This window comes from Microchirus variegatus (assembly GCF_963457635.1).
Source record: "Microchirus variegatus genome assembly, chromosome: 18".
NCBI lineage: Eukaryota > Metazoa > Chordata > Actinopteri > Pleuronectiformes > Soleidae > Microchirus > Microchirus variegatus.
The window spans coordinates 21,793,824-21,810,715 of NC_139819.1; the positions used below are offsets into that span (position 1 = coordinate 21,793,824).

At 41.8% G+C, this 16,892-nt stretch overlaps 1 protein-coding gene across 1 annotated transcript in view; it reads left to right on the top strand.

Moving 5' to 3' along the window:
* Positions 1-16,892, top strand: part of adgra2 (adhesion G protein-coupled receptor A2) — a gene marked incomplete at both ends in the record, with an annotated part of 71,271 nt that overhangs the window by 15,715 nt on the left and 38,664 nt on the right. The window contains one exon of the mRNA XM_083905390.1: positions 9,737-9,808. Within this exon, the coding sequence (XP_083761516.1) occupies positions 9,737-9,808 (72 nt within the window). The remainder of the gene's footprint in view (positions 1-9,736; positions 9,809-16,892) is intronic.

Here is a 16,892-nt window from a genome sequence, read left to right on the forward strand (position 1 = left end):
TCTCTCTCTCTCTCTCTCTCTCTCTCTCTCACACACACACACACACACACACACACACACACCACACACACACACACACACACACACACACACATTTCCTGAAATGACAATTTACTTTACCAAAAATACAAAGCAGCCACATTTAGGCCTGAGCCCAAACCTCAGAGACTAAATTAACAACGGCCTTATTCAAAAACATGTTATTGAAATCCAACGACAGGCCACGCCCATGCTGCGTCGACGTACGCACACACACACACACACACGCGCACGCGCACATACACACACACATATGCACACACACACATTTCATAAAGAAGTAAAATCAGTTGATAAAGACTCTCTTGATGATGCAAAAAATTATTATTATTATTATTTTTCATATTTTTCTTGGAAAGCCGAGATCTCGAGTTTCCAAAAAATATGGGGAAAAATATGGGAAAACATTTTCTTTTCCCAATTTTTTTTTGAAAATTTCAAAGAAAAAAAAATTGTCTTTTTCCTCATGTCACTTCGGGGGCTCTGTAATTTCTGGCTGTTCTTTAAAATTGTATTTAAAGTTGAGTTTTGGTGGTTCAATAAATACTCAAGTTTTGAAATCAATGAATATCGTGTGGATTAATCATGATTTCAATATCAGTCAAAAATAATTGTGGCTAATTTTTTTTGCCATAATGGTCCAGCCCGAGTTTAAACATGTTACAGTGTCTTTGAAAAACATGTTTTTTTCCTAAAGATCTTTGTCATTTCAGTTTTACATAATGATCTACATTCATAATACACTTTGCTTTCTTATCCTTTATAACCAGACAAAATGTCAATGATTTTATTTGTAATATTGTATTTTTAATGTTTTAATGAATTGCTTTCCAAATGGCGCTGTGGAAAAGGCCGACACAAGCCCACATCTGACAAGGAAGATAGCCAATACGGCCCTGTGTCGCCCCTGTGTGGCCCCTGTGTGGCCTCTGTGTGGCCTATGTGTGGCCTATGTGTGGCCCTGTGTGGCCCTCAAAGGCTTTGTGGCTTTCGGAAGCAAATTGCGCAAACCAACAAAGTGAGTGACATGGTGCAGGGAGGAGCGGCTGTGGTTTTACGAGACAAGAGTCTTTGTACGGCTTTGACTTTTTCGCACGGACGCACACACACACACACACACACACACACACACACACACACACACACACACACACACACACACACACACACACACACACACACACACACACACACACACACACAGCCGTGAGCTTCAGGCTCCACAATGGATGTCACGAACACTGGGATTGTAATAGGAATATGTTTTATTTAGTAAAAAAGTCTCTACTGTAGAATAACAGTGTAAAGACTGTGAAAGATAACAGATTCATTTAAAATGAGACTTTTATTGTTGAAGTTTTATTATCGGACACTAATTTGTAGCTGACGATCAACCTCTTTTATTTTGAAAGTGCAAAACCAGCTGTTGCTTAACCCATAGATGTCCATTACATACTATTTTATATATTTTTATATATATATGTATATAAAATACCAGCTCTTGGTAAACCCATAGATGGCCATTACATACCATTATATGTATTTATATTTATGTATATATATGTATATATATATATATGTATATATATATATACATATATATATAAAATACCAGCTGTTGGTAAACCCATAGATGGTCATTACATACCATTATATGTATTTATATTTATGTATATAATATATTTATATGTATATGTATATGTATATATACATATATATATATATATAAAATACCAGCTGTTGGTAAACCCATTGATGGCCATTACATACCATTATATGTATTTATATTTATGTATATATAATATATATATGTATATGTGTATATATATATATACTGTACATATTTATTAAATAATGACACAAGGAAGATTCACACCAGATCAAAATGTTGTAAAACATCAATTTCAACCAGCAAATGTCTACTTTTATCAAACCTTATATCCTGATACTGTGTCTTTGCGATTATCCAAGTAAACTAGTCCAGTTTGGGCTGTAATCCTTTACAAAATTATCACTTATCACCAAATATTAAAGTAGGTTTGATTATAGAAAGTACATTTTGGTTTGAACGTGTAAACTATACAAAAACCTCTCCACAAAGACACACTAATACTCACCACATGTACAGGATGATGTACATGTTATTTTTAGTCTTTCCATAAATCTGAGGCTGAACATTGGTGATGTAATGTCGTAGAATCGTACGTATTCTGTCTCTTTTTTTGTTCTGGACCTGTAGACAACAGAAGAACTGTTAAACATGGTTCTGTAGAGAATCTGTTGTTGTCCTTGTTTAACCCCGTGATGGAAGCTGGTCTGGATTCTCCTGTGTGAACCCACAGTTCTTTGATCCTCATGTAAATTAATCCTGGAGTCAAACATCATCTGCGTTTCCTCCATTGATTATTGGACAGATTCAATTAAGTCGGCTGATTTCTGCGAGGCCTTTGTGGCTTTAAAACAGTTAAGTGAATGAAGGAAAAACCCAATGCAGAGGACGTCCTTAATCTGGATTAAGTTAACACAATATTGTACCATGTCAAAAAAACAAGACACTCTAAGACTTAATGAGTGTGGACGTCCACTACGTCCTCCTCTTGGTTTGTAAAGGTCTCTACGTCCGTTTGAACTGCAGTAATACAGATGTTCTGTTGTAGTTAAACTAACACACTAGCAAACACCAAGACCAGTACTAAGACCAAGGGCAAGGTAGGACCAGACAAAGTCAAGACCAAGACTAGTGCAGAGTGATTCCAAGACATGACCAAGTCAAGACCAAGACCAAGGCAGGGTGAGACCAAGTCAAGACCAAGACCAAGGTAGGACCAGACAAAGTCAAGACCAAGACTAGTGCAGAGTGATTCCAAGACATGACCAAGTCAAGACCAAGACCAAGGCAGGGTGAGACCAAGTCAAGACCAAGACCAAGGTAGGACCAGACAAAGTCAAGACCAAGACTAGTGCAGAGTGATTCCAAGACATGACCAAGTCAAGACCAAGACCAAGGCAGGGTGAGACCAAGTCAAGACCAAGACCAAGGTAGGACCAGACCAAGTCAAGACCAAGGCAAGGAAAAGCTAAGGCAGGACAAGCTCAAGTTAAGACCAAGATAAATCAAGAGTAAAGACCAGTTCAGGATTAGACTAGAACATATACAGAATACAGTACATAGTGGACTGGTCCTGGTCTCTGATACTCTCTGGTCTTGGTCTCTGATAGTCTCTGATAGTCTCTGGTCTTGGTCTCTGATCCTCTCTGATCTTGGTCTCTGATAGTCTCTGGTCTTGGTCTCTGATCCTCTCTGGTCTTGGTCTCTGATAGTCTCTGATAGTCTCTGGTCTTGGTCTCTGATAGTCTCTGGTCTTGGTCTCTGATAGTCTCTGATAGTCTCTGGTCTTGGTCTCTGATCCTCTCTGGTCTTGGTCTCTGATAGTCTCTGGTCTTGGTCTCTGATTAGTCTCTGGTCTTGGTCTCTGATCCTCTCTGGTCTTGGTCTCTGATAGTCTCTGATAGTCTCTGGTCTTGGTCTCTGATAGTCTCTGGTCTTGGTCTCTGATAGTCTCTGATAGTCTCTGGTCTTGGTCTCTGATAGTCTCTGATAGTCTCTGGTCTTGGTCTCTGATTAGTCTCTGGTCTTGGTCTCTGATAGTCTCTGGTCTTGGTCTCTGATAGTCTCTGATAGTCTCTGGTCTTGGTCTATGATCCTCTCTGGTCTTGGTCTCTGATAGTCTCTGGTCTTGGTCTATGATCCTCTCTGGTCTTGGTCTCTGATAGTCTCTGGTCTTGGTCTCTGATCCTCTCTGGTCTTGGTCTCTGATCCTCTCTGGTCTTGGTCTCTGATCCTCTCTGGTCTTGGTCTCTGATAGTCTCTGATAGTCTCTGGTCTTGGTCTCTGATCCTCTCTGGTCTTGGTCTCTGATAGTCTCTGATAGTCTCTGGTCTTGGTCTCTGATCCTCTCTGGTCTCTGATGGTCTCTGGTCCTGGTCTCAGTGTGATCTTCCTCAGCTGTCACCTGCCTCCGGACACTGCTCCGTTTGTCCGATGGCCGTCCAGGAAGTGCTCTCTCTGCGACCTCTGACCTCTGCAGCGGAGTTCTGAATAAACAGCTAATTGGCTGGACTTCCTGTTGAGCCTGATGGGAACGCAGAGTATTTCTGTCCTGTTTACAGAGCTCTGCCCCCCCTCTCACCCCCCCCCCCCCCTTCTCTCTCAGAGTCGTCTGCATTGTTTACGACAGAACAATGTCCTTCTCTGCGACTGTGCTCCAAACATCAGGCGTTTGGTGATTATACAGAAATATAAACTGTTGTAACTTCCTCACATTCCTGGAAATCTGCACCTTTTGTCGTCTGTGGGAGGTTTTTTGTTCAGTTTCCGTTTGTGTCTTCTGTGCAGATCATTTACATATCGTGTTGAGACGTCTTTAGATATGAATTAGAGTCACTGTGTTTGAAGGCTGCGTGAGTTCAGTGCGAGTGAACATGACGCTGAAGTGAACAGTTTCTGAGGAGGAAACGCAATTATGAACAAATCCGATTTTTGACGTTCATGCGTTCAAGCACAGCGGAGAAACCAAACATACGTGAGGCCTCAGACTAATCGGTTTTTCTGTATAATGAGCTTAGTGGGGAAAAAAAAGAAGGAACTATCTGTATCTGAAGTGCCTGTGTTGAATTAGACGGTTTGTTGCGTTGCCAGATGTGACTTTCTCCTTCTCTCATATCTGTATTGAATTATTCAGGCAGTTCCGGATCTTCTGTAGCTTTCATCTCAGGCCTGCATTCACTTATGGAAGAGATATCGTGCCCAAAGTCTAGTGAGAAGAGACCTTCAGGTCCAGGAGTCACAGGTTCAAACGAGGGCCACAGTTCTGTGAAGACGGCAGGTTTTCTTTTAGTGATGAGGGTAAATTCCAATTCCAATCTTAACCCTCAATCTCAAAAAGTGCTGTCCCGATTCTCAGGAAAATGAAGTTGAGGGCCAAGTTTAAGGGCTGTATCGCCCTCAATGTTGAGATTTTCCGACACCACCCTTGGGAGCAAGGGCTACCCAGAATGCATTGCGTGTTTTCACATAACAAAGATGGCGTCGAAAGCAGCGAAACACGTACGCTACAAATGAAGTGTTTTCTTTGTTAATAGAGATATAAAAATGATGAAAACCATTGTATTATCTTAGTTTAGGCCCATATTATGGATTACTGACGTCATTGTTGCGTAACATTTATTTTTATTTTACAATCTTTTGTCAATAGTCGGCCGGTGTGGTTTACTTTTCAATAAGTCGTGGTGTGTGGTAACTGTCAGCTGAATATTTGTATGAGTATCATCTTATAACTAACTGACAACCTAATAACTTAACTGACAAACGGATCGTAATAAATAATCCTGACGTAAATGTGTTCTTCTTCTTCTTCTTTTTTGGAATTGACAGACTTGACGCAGCTCTTTGGCGTTATTCTGCCCCCTACAGTCTGAAGACGTATCTGCATTTAAGGGGTGTCCCATTTCTAAGTGACAAAATAACCCTCAACACTTGGTTTTGAGGCCAGTTAAGATTAAGGGTTAAGATAGGAATTGGAATTGGCCTGAAGTTTCTTTCATTCTTTCAGATTATTGTGGCACTAAATGCTAAGTCAATGCTGCCAGAGACGCCTTGGTTTCAGTATTATAGTTATTATCAGTGCAACTGCTTCTTCTTTCTTAATTGTAGTCCAGTTTTAAAAATAAATGTCATGCTGGGGGTTATGGATTTTGTTTAATTAATTAATTAATTAATTAATTAATTAATTAAATAAATAAATAAATACATAAATAAATGAAGTGTCCGACTGCATCAGATGATGATTTACTTTTCTACATTTTGGCCGGGTTTTTGTTTTTTTGTCCTGGACGAGGGACGATGTGACCGAGGTGAATTGAAGGACTAACCCGGGTCAGTGTGTCCCCATATTAGACTAGATTATTAAATCAGGTCATTAAGTGATGCTGGAAAGCGCAGAAGTGAAGGCGGTGTTTTTATTGATGTGGCAGGAAATAGAGGGAAGGAGGAGGGGGGGGGGGGTTAGGGGGGTTGGACTGCTGCTGAATCTGTAAATCTTGCAGACGCTTCACAGTCGGCTCCCATTTTTAAAGACACACACACACACACAGCTCCACTTCTTCCCGATTAAGAACACACTTAATGTCGCAAACAGCCCGTTAAGCGGCGCGCGGTCAGGGGTGAAGATGACGAGAAACGTCGGGGCGTGTTAGCGACGACGGGCTGTTCCCAGCACTGAGGCCACGGCTCACACACCCTCAGCTCACACAGCGCTCCGAAAATCATCTCTGTCTACGACAAACGGTGTACGACAGAGTCTGCGCTTTTTCATGAAGCACGTAGATACTTTGGTTTTTATTCACTTTAGGCAAAAGTCTTTCTTTAAACCACGTGTCAAACTCGAGGCCCGGGGGGCCAGATGTGGCCCGCCACGTCATTTTATGTGGCCCGCGAGTGATTAATTGTTCTTAAACAATCTGTGTTAAAATAGGTCTATGCTGCTTTAAAGGGATAGTTCAGAATTTTTGGACATAAGACCTATTTTCCAACTTATTTTTTTCAAGAAATTTCATTCAGTTCATCTAGTTGCCGAGTTCGCTGATGCTATGGCTAGCGCAAGTCAATGGTACCTGCTAGCATGGCATTAGAAACACTCATACCGACTCCACAGTGCACCCGAGGCAAATCGATTGTAACGGCAGACTATCGATGTACATATCTGTGTTGATAGAATAATATTTGAAACAAAACTAACCTCGCATCGCATGAATTTTTTAGGGACTACTTTCTCAGCAGCAGCGGAATCAGTCCGCCGCTGCCATAGCCTAACAGGAAGTATGACGCGCTGCTGCTGCTGCTGAGACATAAATCCTTCAAATTGTAAGGTTGGTTTTATTTCAAACATTCTATCAACACAGATATGTACGGACCTGGTTACATCTATAATGCATCATATTTGTTACTTGAATAAGTAAGAAATACAGAAAGTTATTTAGCAACAGAGGTGGAAAGTGACGAAATACATTTACTCAAGTTACTGTATGGAATACTTTTTTTTGTGTATTTTGTATTTTTTAAGTGCAATTTAAAGGTGCATTATGTAATAAATCTAAATCAACTGGCCGTAAAATCCTCCTAATATGTCACAGAGACTCAGGAATAATGTTCATATAACAAACTGAACTCACCAACAACAACAGTACAGACAAAATATTTGCATTTAAAAAAAATATTTTTGCAGACTGCAAATCATGTTTATGTTTTGAAATCACGTTTTGGCGTCATGTGGCGCCACCTACCGCCGTCTACCAATCATTGCAGTCAGTAGAGTCTCAGCTGCCGAGCAACCACGGGTTGCCAGTTACGTCAGAAAACGAAACCTAAAAAGACCTCGGTATTTTGAGTTTGAATGTAGTAACCGTTTTTGGCCACATTCTTACATATGGCGCATATGGCAGGATTTTGTATTTTACTTGAGTACGTATTGACTCAAGTATTGTACTTAGTTACTTATCCGTTACTAAGTAAAAATAAAAATTCAGCACAATGAAGACCTACGGGAGGGAAATTTACACCAGAACCAGACGAACGATAGCACCGGTTAGCACTGGCGCTAATGTGACGTAACATCCTGTGTCGCGCCGGGTGTGTGAGCTCTAAAATACCTTAGGATTTCTGACCTTGTCATATTTAAGTAAGTAACTAAGTAACTTTTACTTAAAGTACATTTCAGATGAACTACTTTTTACTTCTTTACTTACATTTCTTCTGTATTCTGTAACGAGCACAGATTTGTGTTCTGGTGTCAACAGTTCACTGCACGTTGTTGATCCAACATCCAGCTTGAACTTCTCCACTTTGGTGAGAGTACGTTTCACTTCCTGAGCTGGAAACAAAAATGTGAATTTAAACCAGGCAGCAGTTTTTTCTTCCACCGCCTCCTAAAAGAACATTAGGCAAAGAGAAAGAGTTTAGAATAAGAGGCTGTGATGGATCACGGCAATTATTCATTCACTCTCCATCAGACACGCTGTTTTCTGAGAATGTGAACAGCAGACTTCATTCATACACAGAGCGACGGCCGACTGTCACTTCAAACCAAAGCACACACACATGAAATGATTATCTCCTTTCACCACTTGGCGAGAAGCGAAAGTAAAAAAAAATTAAAAAAAATGTAGTGAATAACTTTTAAATCAAAACAAATGGCCCGTTAAATTCAAATTGTTGTCAAACGAGGCTACGTCTCCGAGCTCCGTACGACTCTGTCAGGGTTTGGATCTCCCGCTGCACACAGGAAGTGAATTTTAAAGTTGTGTTGGTCTATACCTGATAGAACATTGATGCTTTGGTGAATTGTTTAGGTCAGGAGTCTCAAAGTCAAATGACCTGGGGGTCAATGAGCATCTATTGTGGTCAAGAGGATGCCAGCTAGAGAACACTCTGATTGTTACCAAAAAAAAGCAGAATAAGGGCCAATTCCAATTCCTATCTTAACCCTTAATCTTAACTGGCCCTCAAAACCAAGTGTTGAGGGTTATTTTGTCACTTAGAAATGGGACACCCCTTAAATGCAGATACGTCTTCAGACTGTAGGGGGCAGAATAACGCAAAAAAGCTGCGTCCGGTCTGTCAACTCCAAAAAAGAAGAAGAAGAAAAACACATTTACGTCAGGATTATTTATTACGATCTAAACTACCTAAAACCTAAACTAAGATAATACAATGGATTTCATCATTCAGCCGGCCGGCTATTGACAAAAGATCGTAAAATAAAAATAAATGTGACGCAACAATGACGTCAGTAATCCATAATATGGGAAAATACAATACAATAAAATTAACTACTTAATTTGTATCGTACTCGATTCGCTGCTTTCGGCGCCATCTTTGTTATGTGAAAACACGCGATGCATTCTGGGTAGCCCTTGCTCCCAAGGGTGGTCTCGGAAAATCTCAATATTGAGGGCGATACAGCCCTTAAACTCGCCCCTCAACTTAATTTTTCTGAGAATCAGGACAGCACTTGCACTAGAGGGAGAGCATTTTTGAGATTAAGGGTTAAGATAGGAATTGGAATTCACCCTAACAATCTAAACAACAACAACAACAGCCATAACCATTGCTTGAACTCTTCTAAGTTCAGATTCATACCTTTATCCCTCTTCCGCTTCTCGTATTGTGGGAAACGGCTCAGAGCGAGTATCCGTTTCCCATGATCCTCGGCACCTCCGTGTCGTGTCTCCTGGTTGGATAAGAACCCTCGGAGCGTTACGCGTTACGACGGCGAGGAAAGAGCTCATTAACGTTCGTCTGCGCCGCCTCTCGTTTGATGTGGACGGACTCCGTCCTTTTGATGTCGGAAAACGTGCGCGAAAGCGATGATGGAGATTACGACTTCCCTCCTAATCTTGATGTTCTATTCTCCGTCTGTAGCGTTAATTGGAAACATCTTCACCTGATGTTTCTGCTCAGGCGATCGTGGATGTTTCGGTTGTTATTTTTAGCTCTTTTATCCCCCTGTGATGACACCTTAAACCTGAACTTTCCCTGTGAGGAAAAGTCCAAGACGGTCATTTCACAGAAAAAAAAGTGCTTGAATTATTTCTCGGTGGTTTATTTTTAACAATAATGTTATTTTTTCTTTTTTCACAGAATACTGAGCCACAACAAGATTCGAGTTCTGAGAAATGGATCCTTCCTTGGACTTTCCGCCTTGGAGAAGCTGTGAGTAGCCGACGTCTTGTCGTCCTCGTTTATTTTCGCACTTCAACAGATGCGACAGCGTCGCGTGTTTATCGTTTACTGGAGATTTAGGCGATGCATTTTTACGCGGAAGCCATTATTCTAGCGCAGGGGTTCTCAACGTTTTGACACCTGAGGGCCAATTTAGGAACCCAACATTAGACTGAGGGCCGCCAAAGGGAAAAAAAAGAAAAAAAACCAGAAAGAAATCCCATTTGTAATAACTATGGCGTCCCAAATTTGACAAAACCGACATACTATACTATGTCATTTAAAATGTTAACATTTTTGGGGGAAAAAGTTTTTGGTCCAAAATTTGACCAAACGTTGTACAATACTATGACTTCCCAAATTTGACAATTTTTTTAACAAAAAACTCTGGTCCAAAATTTGACAAAAACGTCACACTATACTATGTCGTTCAAAATTTTAGGGGTAAAAAGTTTTTTGTCCAAAATTTGACAAAAACGTTGTACAATACTATGACTTCCCAAATTTGACAATTTTTTCAACAAAAAATTTTGGTCCAAAATTTGACAAAAATGACATATGCCGTCCTAAATTTGACAATTTTTTTCAAAAAAAATTGCGGTCCAAATTTTGACAAAAACGTCATACTATACTATGTCGTCCAAAATGTGAAATTTTTTTGGGAAAAAATTTAAATTCCAAAATTTGACAAAAACGTCATACTATACTGTGTCACTATGTCATCCAACATTTAGTAAATACAGTTGTACAGTTTACACTTATTGGTCTGTATCCAGTAATGTCCAATAAACATTTAACAAGCTTAGTCGCTCCTGGATTAAAACTATCAACTGTAATTAATTGCGGGGCCGCCAGAAATGTTTCTGCGGGCCACCATTGGGCCCCTGGGCCGCACTTTGAGAACCAATGTTCTAGCGCGTCTCTGGTGTATCGGTGAGGGTTTTCTGAGCCGCTCTCCTCTCCGGTCATGGCTCGTGTCCAGCAGGGAGGACGATGCACTGAGTCGAGGCTATCGCACACTTACGTTGAAAAGTTCACATAATTACACTGCGGGGCTTCATTATCAGGTGAGCCTCACTACACAGGAACCACAGCAGAAGATAAGGGAGATGTTTTAAGGGAGGAGGTGCATGTTGGCAGCTTGGCCTGTGGCTCACAGACAGTCTGGACCTCCTCAGTAATCTCCTGTAATCTCTCTGAGATTCGTCTGTGAGACAGAAACTCTTGTTTTTTTCCTTTTTCTGGACTTATTACTGCTCAGCGTCTCCAGAGACAAACCATAGAGACGGCCGTCGCCTCTCAAATCAGCTCTTTCGTTGGTTAGTCGGTCTACAGTTTTGGTCCACACCCAAAATATCTGTGAATGCTGAAGAGAGTTGGACGTTCATGGTCCTCTTTGTCCACGAGGCTCACAATTTAGATTTATAGCAGGGAAAACAGACGTTTCTAAATACTGCTGCCTCCAAACTCATGGTTGGTGCTTACGTTAGCTGTGAATTTAAAAAAAAGAGCTATGTTTACACTGACTTTTAGTTTTTATTTCATTATTTGTCTTGCTATTTGATAGTAGTATTTGCTCCAACTATGCAAATTTTTTCCATTTTTTGAGTTATTGAATCCTGAGCACGTTTTCTGGCTGATTTTGGGCCAATTCCAATTCCTATCTTAACCCTCAGGCTCAACCCTTAAACTTAACTGGTCCTCAAAACCAAGTGTTGAGGGTTATTTTGTCACTTAGAAATGGGACACCCCTTAAATGCAGATACGTCTTCAGACTGTAGGGGGCAGAATAACGTGAAAGCTGCGTCCAGTCTGTCAACTCCAAAAAAGAAGAAGAAGAAGAACACATTTACGTCAGGATTATTTATCATAGAAATACCTCATACTCATACAAATACCACAACCACGGACATACTCAGCTGACAGTTACCACACATCACGGCTTATTGAAAAGTAACCCACACCGGCCGACTATTGACAATTGATCGTAAAATAAAAATAAATGTTACGCAACAATGACGTCAGTAATCCATAATATGGGCCTAAACTAAGATAATACAATGGTTTTCATCATTTTTATATCTCTATTAACAAAGAAAATACTTCATTTGTAGTGTACTCGTTTCGCTGCTTTCGACGCCATCTTTGTTATGTCAAAACACGCAATGCATTCTGGGTAACCCTTGCTCCCAAGGGTGGTCTCGGAAAATCTCAATATTGAGGGCGATACAGCCCTTAAACTTGGCCCTCAACTTAATTTTTCTGAAAAAAAAAACTGAACAATAACACACAGAAAAAACACACATAACAACTGCTTGTCAGAGAAAACAAACACGTTCTATTGTTAGCATAGTTTGTATGATGCGGTCCAGTCTACAAACGATCTCAGGAGGTTGTACCAGGACAGAAAGATCACCTGAGAGTGTTTGAGAGTCTGAGCTGGAAATAACGTCACCTACAATTTCACCGAAGTCGTAAAAAACATTGAGATACTGTTTATCTCAGGCTAGCCCTTCTTAGCAATATCAGTTAACGGCCTCCACACAGTATTTGGTGCATATAAACAGTGCAGAAACATGTCTACAGATAAAAATTAAACAGTACTTTGTGTGCGACAGTTTTACTTATTAAACCTATTCGACAGAAGTGCTATTAACGCTAAAAAGAAGCAGGGTTTGTGTGGGGGCAGCTAGCTTAGAATCCTAACTGGGGTTATGTTGGGTTGAACCCATTAGCTGTGCCAAAATATGGCTGTTATTTTCCTCCATATTATTAAACTATATTGTTGTGGTTGTTGTTGTAAATCAAACTAATAAAACTTTTACTTTCCTTGAAGATTCGCTCAGGGTAGCTAGCTAGCTTGCTAGCTGTATGTGCAGCTGTTTGTTCAGCCTGGAAACAACAACAATCTTTGGAAAAAGTCTTTTTTTGCCATATTGCTACTGGCAGCCACAACCCATAACGTCTAACTTCTCTCTCTCTCTTTTTTTTGTTTTTGTTTATGTGAATTACATCTAATTTGCGTTTCCCACACAAATTCCACAGCTAGGTGTGCTGTTCTACAGCGCGGCCTCGTAAAGCTTTATAGCATCCTGGTAGCGATCAACACAACATGCAGCAGCTCCGTCTGGGTAATGTAGTCTGGCAGACATACTTAATCTCAGAGGGAGGGACCAGTGTGTCGACGGGATATTAGTTCCACATGCTTCTCCGAGCTGCCACCCATGACGCTAAATGGCTTCTCAAAAAGTGTTGAAAGACAGAAAAATATGGTAATTTGCAGCAGTTGTTTCTTTATTAGAATCCAGTGGAGCTCAGCGTAGACACGACGGTCGAGAAGAAAAGCCACATTTACTGAAGGTGTCTTTTCACGTCTGAAATATGTGAATATTTTAAAGTTTCTGAGCTCGATCTGGGCTGAAAGTCGACGAGGGCGACCTTACGCTGTGACTTATACCCTGTTGCAGAATTACTGGTGATGAAGTAAAAGAGAAAGTAAAAATCCGTAAGTTGATGTAATGTGAGCTGGTGTTTGTTTTTCTAAGTGGGGACACGATTCCCTGTAGCGCCGTCGGGTCTCCGGGGTCAGGAAACTCGAGCTTCTCCACTAACTGACCCTCGTACCTGCAGCCGTGATGGAACTAGCAGGGGGGGAAGCAGGGTGGAGCGTTTCTGAAAGACCACGGAGGATCATGCATCAGCATGTGTTTAAAGGGATAGTTCGGAGTTTTGGACATAAGACCTATTTTCCAACTCAGCCGGTGTGATGGAGACGTCTGGAGACGTTTTCAAGACATTCCATTCAGTTCTTCTAGTTGCCCGAGTTCGCTGGTGCTATGGCTAGCGCAAGTCAATGGTATACGCTAGCATGGCATTAGAAACATGAAGCAAACCAATTGTAACGGCAGACTATCGATGTACATATCTGTGTTGATAGAAGAATATTTGAAACAAAACTAACGTCGCATCGCATGAATTTTTGAGGGACTACTTTCTCAGCACTATACTTCCGGCAGCGGAATCAGTCCGCCGCTGCCGGAAGTATGACGCGCTGCTGCTGCTGCTGAGACATAAATCCTTCAAATTGCAAGTTTGGTTTTATTTCAAACATTCTATCAACACAGATATGTACATCGATAGTCTGCTGTTACAATCGATTTGCCTCGGGTGCACTGTGGAGTCGGTATGAGTGTTTTTAATGCCATGCTAACGTGTACCATTGACTTGCGCTAGCCATAGCACCAGCGAACTCGGCAACTAGAAGAACTGAATAAAATTTCTTGAAAACGTCTCCAGACGTCTCCATCACACCAGCTGAGTTGGAAAATAGGTCTTATGTCCAAAATTCCGAACTATCCCTTTGAATTGGGTTAATAACGAGAGCAAATTGGTCGGGTTGGGCTTGGTCAGATTGGGCTAGTTTTTTTGGGGCCTGATCTTCGTAGATTATCTCTACGTATGTCAAAGGCGACTTCTTCCCCTGCTTCAACAAGCTATATAATTAGCTTGACTACACGTGCGGCTAACGTTGTTGTTGTTGTTGATGATATGGCGACGTAAAGCGATGGGACAGTAACAGTATCTTCGTGCGGTAAACACCAGGTGTAAACGCATGCGGCGAAGCGCAATCTGATTGCAATCTGATCACAGAAAACCCGTTCTAATGCCAGGTGTAAAGTGTTAACGGAGCCTCTCGTTTACAGCCGACGGTTGAGTCGTGGCCGGCTCCATTTTCCAACGATCTCCATTTCCCTGGAGTTGTCAAACGCCAACGGAGCCGGCGGCGCTTTCAGACTTCTTCATTTTAGCCGAGGTGTGGACAGCAGGCGTATCCGGAGCGGAAACTCTTCCACTAAAGACTCTCGTTGAGCTGCTTGTGAGCGTCTGGTGTGAGGAGAAGACTGTAATGTAAATCATGCAGGCCTCATTTCACTCCTCTGCTGGCTCTGTGACACTGCAGTGGAGGTCTGCTCACTCACGCTGACGTCTTCAACCTTTTAATTGAGTCCCACGCAGCTTATAATTACATCTGAGCTCATGGGAAAAAAATCGGTGTCTGATGTGAAAAGTGGCACATTTGAAATTCACCGTTCGCCGCGATGGCGAAGACGTTTCGGAATCATGAATTCAGACGTGAGTGAGTGAGCGAGGGATGGTGTTGTGTTGTGTCAGGTTTGTTTTTGTCTCTCTCTCTCGGTCCAGCGTCGCCCTCCCTCGGGTCTTCTCAACCTTTCCAGTCTGTTGTCTACATGTGCATGTCATTTGGAGCAGTAGTGAACACTTACTCATATTCTGCGGTCAGTGCTGCAATCAAAGGCCAGCCCACTATGGCTGAGTAAACACACACCAGGGAATTACACTGCATCGCTTCCCCTACGAGACGAGGACAAACAGTCTGCTGCCCTGACTACACACACTCACACACACACACACCAGGTTTGTGCAGCTATTCCTGTTAGAATACCCCTAACCCTAACCCTAACGATCAACCTAATCCTTCACCATAACCAAAGTTAATGCCTAACCGTAAACTCATCCCCTGACCACAGGACACATTTTTAATTCTAACTTCAACCAGATCCTCGAAGAAGTTCTGTCTCATTAGGACCAGACTTTGGTCCCATGAGGGCAATACTGGTACTGAAAAAGTTACTGAAACACTCCCAAAACACTAGTCTTTAGTCGTATACACACACAGGTTTGCACTGTTTTTCTTTTTGGGACACCAAAGCTTTACCCCGAACCATAACCATAATCTGTCAATGCCCGACCATAACTCAAACCTTAGCCCTAAACATAGCTAGTTCCTCATCAGGACCAGGTTTTAGGGCCAATTCCAATTCCTATCTTAACCCTCAAGCTCAACCCTTAATCTTAACTGGCCTCAAAACCAAGTGTTTAGGGTTATTTTGTCAGAAATGGGACACCCCTTAAATGCAGATACGTCTTCAGACTGTAGGGGGCAGAATAACGCGATTGCTGCGTCCAGTCTGTCAACTCCAAAAAAGAAGAAGAAGAAGAACACATTTACGTCCGGATTATTTATTACGATATTACGTTTGTCAGTTGTTAGTTATAAGATGATACTCGTACAAATACCACAACCACGGACATATTCAGCTGACAGTTACCACACACCACGGCTTATTGACAAAAGATCGTAAAATAAAAATAAATGTTACGCCACAATGACGTCAGTAATCCATAATATGGGCCTAAACTAAGATAATACAATGGTTTTCATCATTTTTATATCTCTATTAACAAAGAAAATACTTCATTTGTAGCGTACTCGTTTCGCTGCTTTCGGGCGCCATCTTTGTTATGTCAAAACACGCAATGCATTCTGGGTAGCCCTTGCTCCCAAGGGTGGTCTCGGAAAATCTCAATATTGAGGGCGATACAGCCATTTAACTTGGCCCTCAACTTAATTTTTCTGAGAATCGGGACATTTTTGAGATTGAGGGTTAAGCAAGGAATTGGAATTCACCCTTGGTTTCTACTAGGCGCACTGGTCCTGACAAGGTCGGTGTTTATGCCAGATTAGGTGCCTAGACAAATTCAAGTCACAGTGCGCTGTAAAGTCTTGCGTGTGACTCCTCGTCCGTTACTTTCAAACGGGGGTCTGGTTAACGCTCTGAGCAGACGCTCACTCACACCAGACATCTATTCAGAGCTGTTGTTAGTGGGAGAATACAGCTCCGAGGCAGGCCGCCCTCCTCCGGGCCTGTGCCAGACGCTGCAACCATCCGCACAGTTGGCCCTTTCATTGGGACAAACCTCCTCAAAGCCACTGTGGCCTTCATAACCCGCCAAACCACCCAAGTGCAGAGGAGCAATTTAGCCTTGTTTGTCTTTTGCCCTCTTTGCTGGACTGCTATGTTTTTGTAGCTCTCTTAAACAGACCTGCCGTCCAACAGCTACATTTGGATCGCGGAATACACCGTGTTTCTTTCCAGCCGTTGGGGATGGAACAGCAGTTGAATCATACCTTTGTTTCTGAGGTGGTGCGCGCTTATTATGCAGAATTAGGGTGCATTCACCGCGGCCTTGTTTAGTCCTGCTAAACTGAACC